The 23,274-nt window shown below is 41.2% G+C and overlaps 2 protein-coding genes across 2 annotated transcripts in view; both read right to left on the minus strand.

The window, feature by feature from the left end:
- Positions 1–1,267: 1,267 nt before the first annotated feature.
- On the minus strand, positions 1,268–2,554 carry pou3f2b (POU class 3 homeobox 2b). Its single transcript, XM_026293903.1, has one exon. The coding sequence runs from the start codon at positions 2,552–2,554 to the stop codon at positions 1,268–1,270; it is 1,287 nt and encodes a 428-aa protein (XP_026149688.1).
- Positions 2,555–9,645: 7,091 nt separating this feature from the next.
- LOC113122687 (proprotein convertase subtilisin/kexin type 4-like) overlaps positions 9,646–23,274 on the minus strand; it is a 147,982-nt gene continuing 134,353 nt past the window's right edge. Inside the window, exons 18-21 of the mRNA XM_026294182.1 lie at positions 20,119–20,242; positions 14,341–14,510; positions 10,568–10,627; positions 9,646–9,889 (exon numbers count right to left, since the gene is read on the minus strand). Coding sequence (XP_026149967.1) covers positions 9,695–9,889; positions 10,568–10,627; positions 14,341–14,510; positions 20,119–20,242 — 549 coding nt within the window. The 3' untranslated portion in view covers positions 9,646–9,694. The remainder of the gene's footprint in view (positions 9,890–10,567; positions 10,628–14,340; positions 14,511–20,118; positions 20,243–23,274) is intronic.

A 23,274-nucleotide genomic window follows, 5' to 3' on the forward strand; every position in this document is an offset into this window, starting at 1 on the left:
ACATTTTAAACGACCCTAATTTCGGCGTCAAAATGAACGTTAAACAGCACACAAATACAAGGCAGTAGGTAAGCTGTGAATGAAAACTGGATTTTAAAAACTCAACCTGCTTGTTTTTGAAAACATCAATCCAAAAAAGTGCCCCAGTGAAGAAAAGGAAAAAAAAGGGAAGCCAAGACTTTTAAAGTTATACAATATTTACAAAAGTGGAGCCAAATATTCTGTGAGAGTTGGTGACATATTCTTGTAGATATCTATATATCTACAGCCCATCATGTTGTGGAAAAGTGCCAGATAATCCAACCAGTCGCCACGGAGCCCTTTCCTGGAGCTGGGAGACTCTGAGGGGGAATAACATTATTTAACGCGTGTTTCGTGGGAAAAGATAATGGCCTTTTTTGTCTGTACTGCTGTTTGACTCATGATAGAGGTCATAGACTTTTTATTTACCACATAACTGCACTCAGGCCAAGTAGCCAGCGAGCTGCACACAGAATAATAATAATAATGATAATAATATTAATAATAGACTAATAATAATAATAATAATAACCTGCGTTCATAACTAAATCCTGACCTCAGTCCTCAGAATAAATAAGAGCGGATGGGCTGCCGTTTCCCAGCAGTGCGGCTCTGCCTGGCTGACAGATGGGACTCAGGCGATGCTCACCCTCAGCTGGACTCCACTGGACTGGGGCTGCAGCCTTTACTGGCCTCCAGTATACTCCATTAACGCAGCTCCTTTGACCCTTCTGCACCACCCACCCATCCCTGCTTGGATGCACAATTTAGAGCTACAAAACTAAACGCCTCTGCCTTTGCTTCCCCTTTTACGCAGAAGGGAAATCGTGTTGGATTTAATATAAAAGTGGCGAATGGAGACCATTCAGCTAGGTTTTTCGTGTAAAACCAGATACCTTCCTTCCCCTCTTTCTGTTTTGCCTGTTTTTTTTCCCGTCAGGTATGATTTCAATACACAATAGGGGTTACACCTTGAAACTGCGTAGACTGGAGTCACAGTGCTGGGCATGTATCCTCGGAGAACACAGGCTTATGTTCCTTTAGCTCTGAGAGAGGAAAAAAAATGTCATGTCCTCCCGTCACTCATTTTCCATTTTTCAGATATTCACTGCGGATATTAAGCACTCACTCCAACCTATTATACATAAAACACCCACTATATTGTTTCATAGTCCAGTGATTTATATATAACCTTGGGGATAAATAAAAAGGATAAACAAGTCCTGGAGGAGCGGTCCAGTAGAGTTCATTGGACCGGGGTCTGGACCCCGTGGTGCGGCGGCGTGTCCCCGTACACATCCTCGCTTCCTGGCAGAGCTCCTCCGGGAGGGGTCATGCGTTTCTCCTTCTGTCTCCTGTTACAAAACCAAACCCTAACCACTTCTTTCTCCAGGTGCAGACTGTCCGCCAGGGTGATTATTTCCGACGCTGCCGGTTTAGGGCACTTCAAAAAATGGCTCTCCAAAGCTCCCTTTACGCTTACCTCGATCGAAGTCCGTTTTTTCCTTTTCCTCCCCTGCGCAGCGATTTTGTCCAAGCTGGTCGGGCTGCCCGAGGTGGAGTCCGCCTCCTCCAGCCACTTGTTCAACAGAGGCTTCAGCTTGCACATGTTTTTAAAACTGAGCTGCAGGGCCTCAAACCTGCATATGGTGGTTTGGGAAAACACATTTCCGTACAGGGTCCCCAGGGCGAGTCCCACGTCCGCCTGCGTGAAGCCCAGCTTGATCCTCCGCTGTTTGAACTGCTTGGCGAACTGCTCCAGGTCGTCCGAGGTTGGCGTATCCTCGTCCGAGTGGTCGTGGTGGCTCTGCGGTCGGTGCTGGTGCTGATGCTGGGACGGAGGGTGGCCGTGCTCGCTGAGGTGCGGGCTGTGGTGGTCGTCATGGCTGTCTCTTAGGTTGTGGTGGTGCATCCCCTGTCCACTGCCCGGGATCAGCCCGTTCACGCTGAAGCTCGGCTGGGAGTAAATAAGGCTTTGGCCGTTCGTTGTCGCCATGCTCGGTATGTGCGCCGCGGTGGTGGTTCTCCACGCCCGGCCGTCGTGGTGGTTCCCGTGCGTCTGGTGCACCAGGTGGGGCGGCCGCGTCTGGTGCTGTAGGTTGCTGCTGGAGTTGTGCATCTCATCCCGGGCGCCCTGCACCGCGGGTTTGATGTCCTGCTCTGTGCCGAGCGGGCTGGACGACCACGGGGCTGCCTCTCCGTGGGACAGTGCCGTGATCCACTGGTGTGCGTGGCTGAGCGTGTGGCTGTTGCTCTGCAGCGGATACTCGCTCTGCAACAGGCTCTGCGCGTCCCGGTACGCCGTGGCTTGCTGCATGCTGCCGGGCTCCGAGTGCACGATGGATGCGCTGGAGGTGAGGATGTTGTAGTGGTTAGACGCTGCGGTCGCCATGACTCTCGGAGCCGGACTGGTCGCTCTTATTAAAGGAACCTCGCATTTGACAGATCCTCTCCTGCCCACAGGCGGCTCCCAGGCGCTCTGCCAAGTGGACGCCGAGGCGCACCTGGACTCCGCCCCGCCCCCGCCACTCATTGGTCGTCAAAAGATGATGGACGTGGTTACCAAGGGCAACGAGACGGCGATTGGCTGTGGGGATATCTCAGTAAACACTACTGTCTTTGTTGGAGAGGTGCGAGTTGACGGCTCCCGTGGAAGCGGAGAGCCGGAGTGCAGCATGGGGAGACGGAGCACCGGGATCAGCAGTGCAACTGTAAGATACAGTTGATTTACTTTGATAATGATGTACTATCAGGACTCAGGCTGCAGGTAGTCTAGTTCCACGAAACCAGAATTTACTTTACTGTGAGGATAAATATAAAATACCTGTTGTTAAGGATACTACATATGGTTTATTCAAGGAAGGCTTTAAAATTAGTTATTTATTGACTGTACTTACGCGCAGGTTTAAGGCATTAAATACTTTTATAGGAAACTTGTGTGCAGCATCTTGATTTCATTAGACAGTTTCAACTCTTTCATGACAACAAAGGGCTCGAATCTAGATTCCAGGTCACATAGAAGCATTTATCCGTATGCGCAGTTTAACAGGTTACATAGCCTAATGTTGTTTAACATTAATGCAAAGACTTTGTAGGCGTGTCCATATTGACCCGTCTGTGTTATCTGCGCAGGGCTGAGTGTGGATAAACGAAATTACTAATTTTTTTTTTTTTCAAGAATGTCTCTATGTCTCACCGATCGACCACTCATTATTTTTAAGTTAAACTAAATTAAACCATGACATTTAAACCTAATGTTCATGTAAAACTAAGTAACAAAACAATGTGAGATCCATTTTAAACATCAGGCGTGCTGACGTAACAGCAGATAAAACGCAATCCGTCCTATAAACTTCCCTCTTGTTGTGGTGTAAGGTGCATGGTGCACTGCTGGAGGAATCAAACTTTACCTAACAGGGTTGATTTCTAGGTAAATGGAGGAGACAGGCCTAGAGATTTTATTAGAAACAAAAAAACCTTCCTTGTAATAAAGTATTAAGAAATTCCGATTAAATCGTGAGTAAAAACACAATGCTGGATCTTATTTGTTGAAAACTAGCATCTACACTGACCACTGGGATCAGTGTGAAGTCTGTTATTTTCCTTTTACTGTCTGATGCGTTTATAAATCTGGCTGTTAATGGCAGAATTATCTGCACTTTTTCAACTTCCAGTGATTCCTCTTTCTGCGAGGGGTTTAAATGTAAGGTCTTTCAAATGTCTTGACTTGAAAACAACAACAGCTCATAAAGTAAACAAATCAACTTTTTTGTGCAGCTAAAGTGCATTTTACAAGCTTGTCTCAGTAGGAGTGGCTAAACACAGAGAAAGGGAGGAGCCCTGGACTGAATCTAAGGGTCTATTTATAGCACGAATGGCTTAAAAGGTTTATTGACTTTTTTAAAAACATAAAACAAGCTGGTTTCCAAAATGGTTTTTCTGCAAGCAACATTTATTGCTTGCAGAACTTTGTATGTTTCTGGACAGAGCAGTAAAAGATCTAGTAAAACATGGTGTAAGTGCTCTGAGAGCCTTCCAGGATTCTGTCCATCACCCAAAAACATTCAGAAATGATTTTCTGCTCTTATATACAAATAATTCTGATCCTGTGTGAAAAGCCTCTCTGGCTGCTCACCATCAACTAAACCAAGGACAGACACAAGTGAAGAGGAGGATTAAGTACAGACTCAGGCCTCCAGTCCAGGGCAGGGCAGGGAGGGCAGGTTTCCATCCCATCCCAGCTGTCATCCCCCCCAATGTCAGCTTCAGGGACCAGGACTTTGTCCAGAGAGGGGACATTCCTGGGCGACCGCTGCTGGTTGCCATAGAGAGAAGTAAATGAAACAACAGCAGTTGCGTCGCTGCTGCCCCCCTCCTCTGCTCCTGGACTATCTAAAGGCCTCTATTTAGAGAGGCTCTCCGCTGTGGGGACAAAGCCTTCACAGGGATAAAGGAGGGAGTAAAGAGCACAGGGCCCTGAGAGAGAGAGAGAGAAAGGGATTGAAAACCTAAAAAAGATTATGTCTGTCCTCAAAGCGGTTCCTCACACTCTTGTGAAAAACTGCAAACAAAACTTCAAAATTTTGCATGGCAGAAATATGTTTTAACTTTCCAAGTTTCTCATTTCCGATTATTAGGAGACATTAATAATTACTACTATATTTGTTCAATTAAAAAGAACTTCTGGTTTGTCCATAACAGTCTACCATAAATAAAGTAGTACATACTGCCCACAAATTAAACCTATAAATCAATGCAGACAGTTCTTTAGCATGCACAATCTATAATTTCTAAACTATGCAAATGATTGGAACTATAATTAAACATTTTATTTAATAACTTAGACTTAGCAGTAAAATTAAAAGGTAATAAAAAAGCAATTATTAAAAAAAATATGTTCACCAAAAATATTCAAATACTGAAGTTAAAACAAGAGAGCCTATATACTGAATATGCGTGCTCACAAATCATTCTTAGCAATGGCAATTTAGTCAATGAGTTCACACAAGGACACATGTCTGAGGTCTGCGAACAATACAGGGCTATGTAACAAAGAGCAAGTGCTAATTATAAAATGCTTTATATGACCTGGATTGGATTTTGATTTCATACAGTTATTTAAGTGGCGACTCTTCCATTTGTCTTGATGCTGATATTGTGGAATAATATGACATTACTATCAAATAAGAGTAGAAAGTAATTAGAACACATGTATGATAATCAAATTGCTAATATTAAATGCATACTTTGTTTTATTAATCATTTAAAGGTACCTCGTGCATTTATAAGACTGTAAATTGCTTTGATTCATAGTTAATGTCAATTATTGTACAGACACACAGTAATTAGAAATCTGTAACGTTTTCTGATGTTGCTGTTCTGTTTACATTAATCCTGTAATATCTGTAAATGGTGATATAAACCAGGCCAATGAGAATCAGTTGAGAAACACACAAAATGCTCATATTCCATGTATAACTCCAGCTCTTCAATTAAGTATTACTGATTGGGTCTTTAATGGATCTCATTTCATAGGCTAATAATCCTTTATGGATGTGAATCCAGCAGTACTTACAGCACATGAAGCTGCCAGGATTTAAGTCATACATGGAAAAGTTTCCAGGCACGGTTCAGTAATTCATTCTGGTAATATTGAACATTACTGTGGCGTAACATTGAAATCGGCCAAATCAAAAGAACATTGTGGTAATTAGGCTGTAATTCAAGGAATTACCACATCGCCACACAAGCTTAAATAGTCGTGATGGGAGAAGTGCAAAGCACATTATTTTAATGGTGTAATATGCAAACTATGACTCGTTTCAATTACATGGCTTAACAATGCATAAATGATGCGAGCCTTGTTATTTGGACTGTGGGGTCCTCAGTTGCTCAATCACTCAGAGGGGCCAATGTTAGGGGCCATGCTGTCTTCTCTTGTAGTGTAAAAATCCAGTGCTGAGCACCGAAGACTGCTGCCAAACTACATTTAAGGGAATAAAAATGAACAGCAGAGAATGTAAGCGTTAAATTAACAGTAGGATAATTATATGACCCGTGTGCTGTAAAGATTCAATTTCTAACGCTCTAATTAGGCGACTGTCTCCCCATACATCAGCTCACATCCCTCTGCCAATTTCTCACCAGAAAGCATCCTGTGAGCGGAAATAATTAGATTTTATTAAGACACGGCTCGTGTAATAAAGAAAATCAAAGGAGGGGCTGGTTAAATATGATTTGTTTTCAAAACCATTGATTGGTCCATGCACACAGTCCACTGAGTCCCATTTAAAGACAAGGACAGTTGAGTCCAAACTAGAGGCAAGGCAAGGCACATATGTCTGATTATATTAACCCATCTAATGAACCGTCCACTGTCTACTGTAGAGGGTAGCTACAGTAACTTGGGATCTGAGCCTTTATGATAGAAATATAATTTAATAGCTTTTAGTTCTGTGCTAACATTGGGATGTACAAGCAGATTTTTAGACTAGACAAAACTAGTTTGAAGCAAGTCATAGTCCAGTATGCAACTTACAGATGTGTGACATGGAAACCTAAACCTTCTCATCCACATACAATGAGAATGGACTTTTTACTGTAAGTAGGGTTTAACTTCACACATTTAGAGATGAGGTATTTTTAAAAGGAGTTCATTTAATTTGAAGAAATGTTAATGTTATGAAACACAAATTTACACTTTAGGCAGAGTATATGCCACTCATTGGTCATCAGTGTGTATATATATGTGTGTGTGTGTGTATTTGATATATTAAGAGAATGCTTGAAATTTTTGATGTAAAAATTCATTTAATAATCATTATTTTTCATATCGTCTGTCAATAGACTAATCAGTTCATTTTTACTGTAATGTATAGAGATCGGTAAAGGCGCCTGTTGTGATGCTTGGGCTACTAAAGCAGAGAAAATCCAGTGAAGTAAAAACAGTTATCTTTAGAACCTTAGTATTTAGTGCCCCAAAGACACAAACAACATTTCTTGTTTATTAGTCTCATCTTAATAGAACAATTACTATTAAATAGAGATTGTTTTTCTTCTAATCAAAAATCAGAAGAATTTACTCAGTGTGCTTTAAAATTTGAGGATGTGTCTTCAAATTAAAATCTCTCCTGGGTTATAGCAATTTTTAACTTGCACAGATAATTTCTTACAAACCTATAACAGAGATGCCATGTTGTTGAGGTTTTATTTCAGAGTAGCTGTTCACATATCAATAATTTGTGGTAAGGCCTGTTTGGAGCCTTACATAAGGAGAGCCGGCCCCCGCCTTTCATTCTTACTGTAATTGTGTGCTTCAAAGAGAGTGTGATTGACAGGCTGTATGGGAGGATTAGTACAGTGGGTGAGTGACGACACATTGAGGGGAGGGGGGCTGAACAAGAGCAGGAGAGGAGTAAGATATGGGGTGAGAAGGAGGAGAATGAGCAGAAAGTAGGAGAGGGGAGAGAGTTAACGAGAGGGAGAGCATTAATTGTGCGCATTGTGCCGGGGCTCTTTTGCTGAGTGCGGCTGTCGAGGCGCGGGCGCTAACCCCTCCAGCAGCCCGTGATCTGAGCCAGCTCTCAGGCTGCTGTATTCCAATGCAATTAGGCCACTCAAAGGCCTGCTTAAAGCTGCACCCCCATCACTCACACGCACCCACACACACACACCCATGCACGCACATTCAGACAGCAACAGCCCCTGTGGGTCCCCTCCATTGTAGTGGGGAGGTGTATTCTGTCCCTCTTTGAGGCCCTGGATGAAGAGACCACCCCAGGAAGCAGAAAAAAGGGAGGATTACCTCTCTTTCTGTCCCTTTCCCTCTGTCTTTCCCTCTTTCTGCTGTAGTTCACCTCCGAAGTCTGTGAGCTCAGGCAGGGCCCAGCTTTGGTTTAGCTCCTCCTGCACAGAGACACGACTTTTGCAGCATAAAACAGAAAAAAAAAAGCGCAATGAGACATTTCAGTGATGGATGTCATTGTTGCACTGCTTTAGCAATATCACTTTCTTTTTCCTCTTTTATTATTCATACAGTCATGTATTCCAACAAGTGGTACAGGGTGTGTAGCTCACTGGCTTGTCCCCGTTGGCATCGGCGCCGCAGCCTTAGTCAGTCGCTCCCCTCTGTGCGCAGAGTCCTCTTGGCTGGGCTTCAGCGTGTCTTCATTCCCCAGAAAGCATTTAAAGCAGATTACCAACCTAACGCTACACCCCCCAATAAGTGAAGAGAGAGAAAAAAAAACTGGCACATTAACACCTGCGATACTACTCAATGGCATCAACAGATTAACGAGGTAATCCACACAATGAGGTCTTTGATTCGTGGAGTTTGGCAGGCAATAACGCCAGGCATAATGCACACTGTTATTTTAGACCGTCCCAGCACGAGAAAACCTGGCAGAAGCCATTGCCTCTTTTTGTCTTTCCGTCAGATGAGCTTTTGAACAGTTTTAACTCGTGCATCTGGTGCGACTGCCTGTTTCCTTGTCAGAGAAATAACCTGCTGGCTGCTCCGATGGCACATGTGAAGAGAGAAGGGGAGGAATCACAGGCTTTCTGAAGGCTGTTTAAACAGCAGGGCCGAGGAGCTCCCCCTCGTCCTTTCTCCTATTTTTCTGCATAAGGACGTGTGTAGAGAATACAGAGAACGTGTACACATTCTCTGTACACACACATATGTGTGTGTGTGTGTGTGTGTGTGTGTGTGAGAGAGAGATAGATCTCACGGTCCCATTGCTCATGTGCGGCTCGATTAGCCCCACGTGCCTCGTTCGTCAGACGTGGAGGCAGAGCAGATGGCAGGAGACGCACCATGTTACCATGCTGCAGCACTACGTAACGCTGCTCTAATTGAAACATCAATACTGGCCTGTCAATACGCTACTGCTACTTTACAAAACACCACTACCTGCAGACCTGCACTTCACCGGGAAAAAGAAGCTATTATTCTGACGCTTTTTGTTCCTTTTTGAGATAAACTGCTAAAAACTTTCTGAATGACTCCAAAATGTCAACAAAGTAACTTTTCCCTAAACTTTCTGTAACGGTTTCTGGTGTGTTTAATAACCCAATTTCAATGAAACACCTCACTTGGTTTCTGTTTGTATACAGAGTTGTTGTGGCAAGAGAAGCATGCAGAAAGTAGTGAGAGAAATTCCTCTGTAGCATCTCCGCTGTGGCACATTTTTAATGAATTGATGAAAAGTTAGGGTAGCTCACATGGCTGTGATCAGTAATTGACTTTATCGGAAATTCAGTGGAGAACAGAGAGAAATTAGGCTGCTAGAAATTAATTTGTTATTTGTCCAACTCAATGAGGAGTGACACAGCCCCTTTAATGAATGGGTAATCCATTTCTTATTGCACTGAGCTGAATTCACCCTTCAATGAAGTGGAAAAAGACAAACATATCTTTCACTAACCTTTGCAACTTCTAAAATCAAACGAGAAGCAGAGATGAGTACTGAGACCTGCTCTTGGAACTGTTTGTTTTTGGGAGAGTGTGTGTTTCTATGGCTGGGAGAGTGATTCATTTTTCAGCCCAAGTCAGGAACCCACAATAAATAATCTCTGCTGACACTGAAACCACATGGAATTGATTCAAGATCAATGAGCTTGCTGCACTGTGGAAACTTACAATCTTTATTTAACATTTTTCACATTTGTTTCTTCAGTTCCCTGCCTGCTGCCCCTTCCCTCCACCTGCCTTTCTGCTCACTGTTCTTCCACCTCTTGGATCTGAAGAGTCTGAACGCTGCCCCTCCACCAGGACGACATCCTGGACGATGTGCGATGGTAAAGACCTCACTTGTCTCTCCATATTATTGCTGACGGTCTTTGGCAGTTGAAATTCAGTCCCATGTAACTGTTGGACATGATATGGATGATGAGTATACAGTATGACACAAGGAAATTATTTACACAAACTAATATGAAAAGAATACAGCAAAGCAACCAGGGCAACACATAACAGTTACTTTCAATATCAGATAATCATTTTTTCTATGCATTGTCAGAAAATAATGAATTATTCCCTAAAGCGGCATCTTCCAATTGTCTTCTTTTTTCTTCGTTTGACCAAAAACCAGAGCTGCAAAGAAAAGTACCAAAGCTTCACAGCTGAGAGACAGTAATGCTTATAATTTCTGCAAGATAAAAAAATATTTAAAGGATTAATCTATTTTTATAAAAAGAATACTTTTCCCATCCATTAATAAATTAATGAATTGTTTTAGATGTGAAGCACTCACATGTCCAGTAACAAAATGTGCATTTTGGTGAACAGAAGGTGTAAACACAAAGCTCTCGGCATGAAAACAAATTTATCTAGTTAGCAAAAGCGCAGTTTCCTTGTCATTACTTCCAAACTGTGTTAACTGTTTGATCCTGCATAAAAATGAGGCACAGAATACCCTAAAATACAAAGAGCCAGGACAGAAACAATCAGTGCATTTCTAGTCATGATTCTGACATTTGGTGAAAATTTCCACTTCACTAGGATGGAGACCTGACTGTAGTATGTGGACGTGGTGCTGCAGATTACCTGGACAGCCATGCTGAGTGTCTGATTGTCCAACTCCAAGCTTTCAGGAACTGTCCGCACCTGGGTGATGGAACATATACTTTATGTTAAAGAGACATGCTGAAACTCTTCATATTATGACTTCAACAATCAATGACAGCTATTTTGCTGCTTGCAATTAATTGTTGCAGCAAGCTCCAAGATTTCTAGATACTACATTTCCCATAATACAAACAATCCTTTTGTAAAGTGGCCTTTTAATCAGATTCTAATAAGCCATGATTTTATTTATCATTGTTGTGGTACATTATTTGTTCTTGTTAAGACTCCTTGAGGTCCTCCATCTGTTGCTCTTCACACCAGCACCACTTTCAGCAGGGGATGTGACTTTTTTGACATCCTTTTCCCCCTCCTTATGGATGTCAAGATGGGAAAAAAACACTCATACAGAAAAACAGGACATGAGCTGTTCAAAGATATCTCATCCCTGTCTGTTTTCTCAAGAAAAAAAGACAAGGACAAACAGCTGAATTTAAAATCAATAAAAAAATAGCTCTGTCCACAGGAGCAATGTTCAGACTCCAGCTATGATTTGATCTTGGCTCAAGTTTTCAGTTAGTGTTGACGTTTCAGAGTTGTGAGGAATCCCGAACCGGCAGATTACAGCGGGGATTTCAGTGATACAGTATTTACAAGGCTTGAGGAAGTGGGAGCACTGCAACAGACGGCACTGAACACGGCGCTTTCAATTATTTCTCACAGCATTCATGAAAATAGAAGCACAGCGGGGAGTACAGTATGAAGACAAAACTATAAAAAGACACAGAGCGAAAAGAGAACTCCCAAGCTAAAATAAATGGTGTCGTATGCTGTTGCTGTTGAAGAGCTCAGAGTAGTGTATTTCCTCCAAAATAGGAGAAAGAGAAATCTTGTAATAGAGTGCAGGCAGAGACAGCAGTGGTGGAGCAAAGACCTTAGCATCAAAAATCTGTTTTGAGGCTGAAGTTGGTCTGAACAGCTTGATAACAGGTCTGCAGGAGCCGCTCACACTAAATGCAGTTCAGGACTGTTGAATGACAGATCTGCTGATTCTCCACAGGGGGACAACAGTGTCTCGACTTAAGACCCAGAGTCTCCTAATCTTATTAAGATTGGAGCTTAAATGTATTACTTACAATAAACATATATTAAAATAATCTTGACTCAGAGTCTATAATCAGGCTAACAGCTCTCAGGCTATATGTTAACATCAGGATGCTAACATGCTCACAAAATCAGTGCTATCAAGCCAGTTTGATTTTTAAATAACTTCCAGAAATCAAACTGAATTTATGTCTCTAAACTGGGCTGAAGTAAGTCATAGAAGTAAAATAGAAAGAATATAAAAGAGAACAGTGTTTTGAATGAGCATTTAATGACTTGAACTGAAATCTGTTAAAATGAACAATCACCAAAGTCAGCAGGCTTCAAACACTAGCACTTTCAATGAGCTATCCATTTAAATAGTTGTGTTTCCTATTCCCTCCACTCCCTCCAAGTTTTGGGAGCTAAATTTCAGCAACTCTTAAGAGGTGAGAACAAAATAAGTTGCAGGTATTTGCAGGAGGAGTGGGGGGTGTTCAGCGGTTGCCTGTGATTGGTCAAGCAGCTATTGCTTGAGATCTGTCAGCCAGATATGCGGTGACAAAGACAACAAAGGCAGCATTTATTTCATTTCTCTGTGAGGACTGTTTCATATTAACAAAGACCAATGGACTGTCCCGCAGTTTAGGCACGTGAGTGACGTCTGTCGCCTTTTCGTTAATGTACACCTAATCCTACCCAGTTTGTAAAGGTGGTTGACAGCAAAACACTATCAGCCAACTCCTAAGTTCTAAAAGGTTAAAGTTACAGTAAGCTCCAGTTACTGGTCCCTGTAGTGGAGAAGCAGCAGTGTTTGATCACTGACTAAGAGGTTTTTTTTTGCTCTATAGTCATTTATACTTCATTCTGCATTGACAACAACAGTAATATTTTTGGGCTCTCGAATACCAATAGTTGCTCATTTTTGTGAATGAAACGCCAAAAAAAAGAAGCATAACTTGTATCTTTATATTATCAGTTTAGACACATTAATTACAATGATTACATCCCAATGCAGACCCCGGATGAGCACGGGACAATCAACAGGCTTAAATGAGTGACAGGTTTATGACAAGGCTCTCCAGCAATAAGAGTTTGGAGCATCTAAATTGGGACACTCATACAAGAAAAAAATAGGAGTAGGATATGAAAATGTTGTTGCATGAGGCTCAGTGAGTCTTTAATAATAAGTCTGGGTGTAATTTTCTAGCTCATAGTTTTGGCCATCATTTCTATTGATAGCAATGTGACTGTATCACAAATGATCAATTCTCAGCGGTTAACTTGGTAAAAATGTTATTATTAAACTACAGAAGATAATAGGTAAGTGTTAAACCATAAATAACCTTCAGACTGAAAGTACCATTTATGTAAATTTAGCATATATTTAACCACTGGAATGCACACACACCTACACTATATCCTCTCTGACCTCCAACTCATCAACAGAAACAGATGACAACCAGCTTTTCCTGGAGCTGATCTCTCCCTCATCCCTTAGATGAGAAGCTGTTAGTGAGGAGAGAAAGGGAGAGAGAGGCTCACAGACAGAGATGTTTGTTTCCCAACCCTACCACCATCTCTGTGGGACAACCCCCCCTCAACCTAATGGATCAAACAAAGGACATCATTTGTAGGCTAAGTCTTTTTCTGAGCGTCTCTCTCCTCAGCTGTGCATACCAATCCAATACAGCCCAAGGAAAAAAATCCACGCCATGGTACGTGTGTGTGTGTGTGTGTGTCTGGGCCGGAGGTTGGAAGGTCTGTTTGCCTCTCTGCCAAGCATCGATTTATCCTTTTCTCCAATTTATTTCTCCTCCTTGCATCTACGATCCATTCAGATCTGCCTCTAGGGGAGGAACTCTGGGTAAAGATGTTGTCAAGCCTTGTCGTTCCCTCCTAACACCGGCTCAAAACTCATCTACAGGCCCAGGGACCATGTAACCCTGCAAGGACATGTCAGGCAGCAACATGCACACAAACAGAGCTACCTATCATCCAGTAGCTCACTTTTATCAGGATAAAGGAAGCAGATAGAAAACTTTGATGATTATGACAATACTGTAATACTAAGTCTGAAAGAGAATTAGATTTGTCTGAGTTCAAACACAGAGCTGAAAGATGATTAAGTAGACCACAAAACACCCTCAAATTTCAAAAGACAGTTATACTTCAGTCTTTCTTTCTGCAGTAACAACTGTTGAAGAAGCAAGAATGATATTTAATTGTTTCTCATAATCAGGTCTAGATTCAGTGCATGCACTGATATGATCAGAATAACAATAACTCAACTGTCTGATCCCTATCTTTATCTGTATGATTCTGACATTTTCAGATGTTATCAAGGATTTGTATTCTAAAGCCCTGGTGGTGGTGATGATGATGTTCAGCAGAAATGCTGCATCTGCACAAATCCCACTTTCACAGCCAAGCACACACACAAAGACAGAAACACACACATGAATACCAGAGACCTGTGAGCTATTCTTCAGTGTCACAGTGAGCGACGCCTGGCACATCCTTACACCTGAAGTTGATCAATGCAGATATGTCCAGGGGGAAATTGAAATCCATAGGAAATTAGGCAGCACCAGTGATTTATTGGAACAGTAAATCATAGCATGTGTGATGTGTGAAACGTGTGGTTTCTAGCTCTGCATACAGTGCTGTACCTTCTGCCTGGCTAGGATGGTGATATCTGCACTCCGCACCTTCCTGTCTCTCTCCATTTGGCAGACCCATTGAATCAGGTCCAATGGGGGGTAAGGGTTCCTTCGGTACACCCCCCTGTGAGGGAGGGGGTGATGTGACCCCATGGACACAATGCTCTGCAGGGGTCCCTCTGAAAAAACAAAAAAAACAAAAAACAGAAAGCATATGAGTACTGTTAAAATGCTGTTTGGCTCTATTTGCCTCAGTAGTTATGTTTTCATCCAAATGTCAAGTACATTTTTCACAAAGTTTAAAATGGGTTTAAGGTCTGTAAATACACCAAGAAGACTGGAGTAAGTAATAAAAATCTAAAAAAGAATCAAAGCCAGAACAGGTCTTCTGGGTTGCTTTTGCTTAGCTGAAAACCTCAAATCTCTTTTAATAAATTTACTATTCACAAATGGCATTTCTCAGCAATAGCCCTTAAATGTATTTACATTCATATTTAGACTGGATTTCAATGAGTAATTACCTGCCAGATTTTGTAGTTTTTTTTGTTTTTTTAAATGGTAGTGGTTGCGTAGGGTTGCAATTGCTTTTGCACAATTGAGAACTGAGCTGGACTAAGTTATAGTAAATGCTGTGACTCAACACACACAAACCAATCAATACCGTCGGCTGCTCTTTCACATTAACAGTGCTTAACTGGCAAAACTGGTTTTTAATTGTGTAAAGCAAGGGTCACCAACCCGGGTCCTCGAGGCCCACTGTCCTGCTTGTTTTCCAGATATCCCTGCCCTACACGCTGCTGATTACCTGCATCAGGTGTGTTCAGCCAATCAGAAACTGGAAGAGCAGAGATAGTTGGAAAACCAGCAGGACAGTGGGCTTTGAGGACCAGGGTTGGTGACCCCTGGTGTAATGTCTGACCAAAACAGGTCATATATTGAGTATGAGAGAATGTAATTTTCTGACATACTAACAACAACCATTCAATCATGATGCTAGTGTGTACACCTGTATACCAACAAGGCAGGCCAAATATTTCGACCTAAGATTGTGCTGCAGTAATTGTGTGTGTTACATGACATCCCAATTTCCCATATACAAAATAAATCTTGCCAAGCTTACAACTCTAACCATTTTAACTAATTGTATTTTTTCTTTTTTTTTTTTTTAGTCTTTTTTATTTTAAAATCTTAAAACTGGACACTGACAAGTAAAGCGTGTAAAAAAGAAAAACTGACTCACCATAAACATAAATCAATGTTTTAATCCTAAACACATACCTTAAGAGCAGCAGCACCAAAATGTCCTCACTTTAAAGGGGTTTCCTCAACTTTCTATGCCTGTAAAGGAAATCTGATCCTTTTAAGGGAATTACAGGAGAAGCACACTAACAGTACAAGAGGAAAATCAAAATATATATATCCGACACTGAGTAGTGGTGTGAGTCTCTTAGAGGAGACTTGCATTCATGCGTGAAAGTTCAAATAAATCGAGAAGGCTTTTCTCTGGAATAAAACAGATAGATAATGTGTAGTGTGAACCCTGACTGAAGAATTACTGCACCCCTTCTCCACGCTCCCGTGTACCTTCCCTTGCTGTTTTTTTTTTTTCATTTCCCAGGTACACTGCTTGTGCTCTCACTTGTTTTTGTCCTCATTTAATTGCTTTTTTTTTTTTTTTTTTTTTTTTGCAGAGAAGAAGAAAAGACAACAACAGGGTGGTGAGGGCTGCAGCTAATGGAGAGGCTGTAATTGTGAATGGAGGCATTCATCTGGAGACGTCGTCTGTGAATTGTGCCACACAATACTCAGCACCGGGTTGCTCAGATCACCAACTAGTCACCAAACACACACCAAGATACACACATGCACACACAAACACACAACACACACACACTGAACCCTAAGATCACTGGTGCTCAGAGGAGGAACATAATCACACCTCCACAAAGAGCAAGACAGCGAGGAGGGGTGGAGAAAAGGTGGAGAGGAGCTGGAGGGGAGGAGAAGAGAGGAAGAAGAGAGGAGAAATTATTCAAGGAGAGTGGGGCGGGGGTGGGAGCAGAGGGGATGGTGAAATTGATGTTTCCTACCATTTGATTTGGACCATAGAGCCCAGGAGGGAGATCAGATAGAGCCAAATGCACACACACACTCATAACACACACACACACACACACAGCTAGTGTGTGTATGTATATATATATATATATATATATATATATATATATATATTTATGTGTGTGTGTGTGTCACACATATATACACACACACACACACATATATATATATATATATATGCACATGCACTGAACACAAATGCATTCATATAAACATGTACACATTAGCTCTGTATACAGACAAGAAGAGCTTCTTTTATGTATATACTGTATGTATGTGTGTATGTATATATATATATATATGTATATATATATGTGTGTATACATATATATACATATACATATATATACATACTTGTTGGAGCTCAGAGAACTCTCACAAATCCCACACTTCTCTCTGCCAGCCAAAACTATACAACACACACACACACACACACCCTTCAGCCAATCAAACCACCATTAAGCCCATCACACAGAAATGCCACTAAAAAGACACAACAAAGCCTATGTGATGGTATATAAAAAACTCATCTCTGTGAGACAAGACAAGGCACCTGTCAGCGCAGCAGCTCCTGCTACTACACAGAAACATAAGGAAACAAAAACTCAATTAAACACGCCATCCCTGTTCAATTACTGCCACATAATCACAGCAATTTACCTTCACTTGCCGCACAAGCCGCCAAACAAACACACGAGGGCAAGCACACACACAGAGGTAGAAAAACTTGCACAAACACACACACACACACGGACGAGGCTGGATCACATCAGACACCCAGGGTAGAGCTGGAGCTTCATGCTTCACATCATGAGTGTAAAGCTCACATTGTGGTATCTCTGCGGGGTAACTGGCACAAAACAGACAGAGGATACTGAGACACCACTGCCATTAGTATTATGGTTTTGTTCCAACAACTGTAGTTACTACAGCTATATTTTATATTTGCCTATATTTTAGTATAAAGATCTTAGAGAGTTACTGTATAAATGCATAAAACAGTATATGGCCAAAGCAGTTATACATATTACACATATTACTTTGTACCTGATGTTATTCTCTGGATGGCATAAATATGTGCAATTCTTGTCAGAAATAAGTTTAATTTTGTTTCAGTTAAGATGATAAGCATATACCGTACTCTGGGTTGGCAGTTTATAAAATAAGCCCATCCAACATAAATGCAGTCTACTGCAACCATCCTGGAATACAACCTATCTTTATGAAGGATATAATGCTTTGTTGCTGGTGAAGTGTTGATTCAACTTTATGGTAGTTTTTGGTTGTAGTTTGCGGGGCATGAAGGTAGAGTTTATTGCAGAGGTATTGTGTTAGACTGCATTAGTGTTTGCCCCCGGTAAACCACCAACTGTATTTCTTTCTCCTCCGCTGAACTAAAGAAGTGCAGAGGTTTTAACAGAGGACACAAGGACATCAGTATACATTACCTGGTTGATAATTTATGAAGCAATGACAAACTTGACCTGGAACAAGTCAGAAGTCATTGCAATCACTCCACGCAGCAACACTAAATGTCTGTGGACCGGGATGGTAAACTAATAAGACAGACATGTAAAAGGTCCAAGCTGAATGGGAGAATAAATTCTGACTACTAATTGTAGTGGTTCAGAAGCTAAATTATAAGCATTCTTAAATGAAACTATATGCTACAGTTTCCTTACAGTTTGCACTTGTAATGCTACATCATCCAAAGGTATTTGAGACAAGGGAGCTCCCCCAAGTTTCTGGCAAGATTTTGTGCTTGGCCCTTTCCTGGTTTTAATATGATTATACCTCTGTGCACACAGTCAGCTCCTTAAAGAAATGATTTTTCCTATTTTGGTGTGGAATAGCTTCACATAGCCCTATCCTCAAATCAGTCCAACATGGCTGGGATGAGTTAGAACCCCAGCCTCACTAATGCTTTTGTGGCAACTGGGCTCTAAAATATACTAAGGACAGCCTTTCAGAAAAGTAGAGGCTTATAAGTTATAGAAGTAGATGAATGCCCATAGGTTTTAAGATGTTCAATAATCCCATACTCTGTTCAGATGTTCACATACTTTTGACATTTATCTCAAGTACAGATACTGTGCAGAGATAAATATCCCTGCACAGCTCATAAAAAAGTGCTTATGAAATTAATTTAGCATCCATCCATTAGCTGTACTGGTTCTTCCTGCTGTCCACAGTTGCAGAGCAAGTACATAGAGAAGACCCTCACAGACACAGAGAGAACATTCAAATCTACAAATAAAAAAATCACAGACCCAGAACCTTCAGGCGGTGAGGTGTCGGTGCTAATCACTGGATCACTGTGCCATCAGTTTACCATATTTCTTCAGTATACAAATCTACAAACAGCATCCATAAATATTCTGCACACAAGAACAGGAACTTGCTTGGGCATTACAATCCAAGAGTCATGGTTGTGGGTGAATTTGTGTGGCACAGTGGGGCAAACTATTACAGAATGGTGTCACATAAGACTGAGAAGCAGCAACATGGTAAGAACCTGTGAATGAGGAGTGTGTCGGTGTGTGTGTGTGTATATATATATATATATATATTTATATATGTGTGTGTGAGTGTGTGTGTGTGTTTAGACAGCAGATTGACTAACAGCTTGAACTTGGGTTAGATCCAGAAGCACGGAGAGGGATACATGGATGGATGGAGAGAGGAGGTGGGGGTGGGCATTGATTTCTCAACAGAGAGATCAGAGATCAGCATCTTGACAGAAAGAGATGTGAAAGCAACTGAGCAAGACACACGCACACAGATGTGCGCGCGCGCACACACACACACACACACACACACACACAGACACACACAGATAGAGAAAAAGGATTTCCACTGTGGCATCCAGATGAAATTTCATGAGTTTTCCATCAATTTCTAGGTTTTCAGAATGAAGCTAGGGTACTTTCTTGACCTTAAAATGTTTTTCCTTTCTTTTAATTTGACTTTTAACTAAAAGAAATCAGGTTTTAATGTAGATTAGAAAGTAAAACTTTGCCAGCACATTTGTTATGTTCTTTGACTTTTCCTGACTATCTTTCAAAAGTCCATGATATTCCAGGACCTCTATGACCAGTGGGAACCCCTGTTGACAGAGATCAACAGGAAAGTCTGGTTCAACGTTTCTCTCCCAGCATGGCTCGGTGATTCTAACAACCCTAAAAACCCCAACATGGACATGGAGCACGGTGCTGTGACATTGTGCCGGTGCGGCTAACGAGGTGTGTGTGTGTATGTGTGGTGGTTGTGGTCATTGGGGGAGCTGACACACAATGTGGAAGAAGGGTTGGGATTGGGGAGGCGCAGCCAGGGGTCATGCTGTAATTACATATCACAGTCCCTGTGGTCAGTGGCCCGACTGACTTCTTCTGACTGCACTGCCTCAGCCAAAGAAGCAGAGAAGGCAGGTGGTGGAGGGTGTGGGGGATTCTGGGGTTTTTGCACAACACTTGGAAAACTTGGGATAGGTGAAAAAAGTACATGTCAAATTTCTCTTCTAAAATGTATATAGCTAATTTCTTAATTGTTTTGATTTTTAACTTCCTGATGCATTAATTAATTTAGCTTATAGTGCATACAGTAACCCCGCATCAATGATCACCTCAGTCTGAATGTACTGCAAGTGGTTGACAGTTTTACATACGGTACCATGATTGCTTGCGTATGGATGATAAGTGCCATAAAGGATGAGCGTAACACTGAGCAAGGCTCCAGCTGTTTTCTCTTCAGTTGGCCTCATGCAGCTCCTCACTGTGCCTTTGTGGTCAGTCACCTGGAATCAAACATGCAAGGGTTTCAGAATATCAAAAAAACAAAACAAAAAAAGGCATGTCATAACTTTCTTCTTGCATCTCATATTCACTCACTGGGACTGAACTCATGATAGAAAGTTGAGAAATGACTGTTGTCTTACACATCTCATGAACCTACCTTTGTTACAAATTCAGGTCGAGGACAGTTATTGACTGCCCTAACAAAAAACAACCAAAAAAAAAACTGTCTCTATAGGAGAGCATGACAGCTGCCCTGATCTATAAAGATTAGAGTGCAGTCCACATACCCACTGTTTCTGACACATGGTAAAATGTGAAAATTTGACCTTCATGAACAGCTCAGTCATGGCATGTCAGCACATGCCAGGTAATTGTAGAAAACAGAGTGATCCGTGTCTCTTGGCCAAGACTTTAACACCAGTGACTCATGAAATCACTCAAACTATATATTTCCGAAGGACATATAATACTTCCAAAGCCTGAACATGTAAACAAACAAGTAGAAAAATGAAAAGAATGTCTGCATCAAATAAAATAAAATAAAAATTTGAATTGCTGTGAATCCATCTGACAGCATCCAATGATGTTGCAGCAACAAGGAAATTAATATTTGGCAGGTCAGACCAGGAGATAGTTTATCACATTTAAAAACAATTTACTGAAACATTCAAGTGACCTTCACATTTATAGCTGGGGCTGACTGCTGCTTTTGTTGGTTTAAATAAGCTTTGGTCAGTTACAATTATAAAATAAATAAAAAGCTAGCAAAAGAAATCATTTGTTAGGTACACAACCTTAAGCTTCTCAAGGGAAATGAGCTATCATGTCATGTCAGTGTTATTTTAGATTTTGATCTTGGATATCTAATTAATGTATTTCTATTTAATTAACACAAATGGCATCATAATTATCTCTGCTCACAGTAAATCTTCCATCTATGTACACACACAGGAAGCCCTTAAAACAATTCTACAATTAACATTCACTTTTCAGTGTAAAGTCCCAACCATATTTGTGTTATATAATCAGTTAAGGTGTGTCATATCTTGACTCTCCAGTAGAAATGTCAAAGCTCAAAGCATCCAGCATTGCTGCAGGTAGTTTAACACTGTAATCAGCAGACAGCCAGAGCAGTTGCTCTGGGCATTTAATATTGCAGCAAGTGGGTTAACACTGGAGTCAACCAAAAATGCTGTACATCAGTATACAGACGCCAAAGGGTACATTGTGCATATGTATGAGACACCAGAGGGTATTGCAAAGCATCAGTGTCTGAATGAGAACAGGTTTTAAGTTTGTGATTTAAAAACATTAAATATCAACCTCACTTTGGCTTCCACCCAAAAAATACTCCATTAGTCCAGAGCTGACTCCACCATATAAACTCTCTACATCTACCCAAGCAAGTGCCCAGTGTGTGTGTGTGTGTGTGTGTGTGTGTGTGTGTGCAAGAGAGAGAGTGTTTTGTGTGTGTAAGTGCAGGCCAGAGGCCAGGCATGGCAGCCCCCAGCTGAGCGCTGCATTGATTTGTTGTTGGTAAACAAACAGCTGGATGCTACAGGTGGATCAATATGGCTCTCATGCCTCTCAGCCTCCCAGCATGCCTTTCTACTGGGTCGACATGGCTCTCTGAGGAGCTGCGACCTCGCTGTCGCCGGGAAACCTCATGAGTCAAATATTTTGAGTTGCCTGATTGTTTTAAATTGAGCTGGAGTCTTTGGGCTTTCAGAATTACTCTACGGACGCATAAATACTGTTTTTTTTTTGGATGGCATGACTATAGTCAGAATTTTAAAAAATGGTCAAATGTGTATGATGATTGGTCACAGCTATAAAACCTAATATTAAACTGCATGATATCTTCATATAATTGGGAACCAGTTGCCAATCAATTTCCCAAAACAGAAGAAGAGAAAAACTAGTTGTTACAGTGAGCATATAAAAATGGATTTTAACAACAGCAGAAGTACACGCAGAGACAAAGCCAGGGAATAAAGAAAGAAGAAATTAAACTGACTTTTAGACAACGGGGAGACAAGGAAAATGAAAGGATTAGTGGAAGCAGAGGAACAGAGGGGAGAGGGGAAGGATTTCAAAGCCAGAGAGAGAAACTGCAAAGAAAAAAAAAAGAAAAGAAAAAAGAACAGTGGCTGGATTAGTGATAGGGGAGAGAGATGGCAGGATATCAATCCGAGTGTGCGTCAGAGAAAGGAAAGTGAGACCCAGCGATAGAAGATTAGTCTGAGAAGAGAGAGGAGTTCAGAAACCAATAGCGATACAGAGGTAGGCAAGTCAGAGACTGACAAAGACAAGGGGAGTATGATTGACAAAAGTAATATGAAGAGACAGATACACTTTGAAAGTCAAAATAAGAAGCCAGAAAAGAGATCACTTAGCTAACAGGAGGAAGCCAGAAAACATTAACGAAAAAGACAGCTAGCTAAGAAATGTCTTTTAAGAAACATCTTTATTGTTTAAACATTTTTTTCTTTTCATGTTATATATTTTTACACACTGCAGTTTTCTGTTGCAGGACACTGCAGCTTCAGTTTGCCAACAGTGAGTTCACCATCTAGGAGTAAGTGTAGCAACTTTTCAAAAGGAAAAGTTCACTGTATTACACACACACATAGATTAGACACATTAAACAGAGCTGCTACTGCTGCTTTCCATTCCTTTTGACATATTTTACATTATCTCTCAATAGCATTAGCGGGTTAGCAGGACTCCAGATAGATCTGAGTAACCAGAGTGCACCATACCCACACATTGAAACTGACGCAGCTCAATGGAAGTCAGCCACCATTCTTGTCACTATTTAGAACTGCGTATCTTTTATTATGACAGGTAAAAAAACCCCAAAACCCAGATGAAAAGCAAAATAATCTAGATGGTTTCTCCTAGACATACAAAAGTTTGTTTTAACACCAGAATGATACTTTAAGCCTTTTCTCATACTTCTAACAAATGGCTCCTGAGAAGTCTTGTCTTCTTGCCTCACAATGATCCTAAGATTTTTTTTTTTCACATC

Source organism: Mastacembelus armatus, chromosome 16 (genome assembly GCF_900324485.2).
Source record: "Mastacembelus armatus chromosome 16, fMasArm1.2, whole genome shotgun sequence".
Classification (NCBI taxonomy): Eukaryota; Metazoa; Chordata; class Actinopteri; order Synbranchiformes; family Mastacembelidae; genus Mastacembelus; species Mastacembelus armatus.

Excerpts from the sequence above, each read along its gene's own strand:
- pou3f2b (XM_026293903.1), bottom strand. The coding sequence starts at position 2,554 with ATGAGTGGCGGGGGCGGGGCGGAGTCCAGGTGCGCCTCGGCGTCCACT.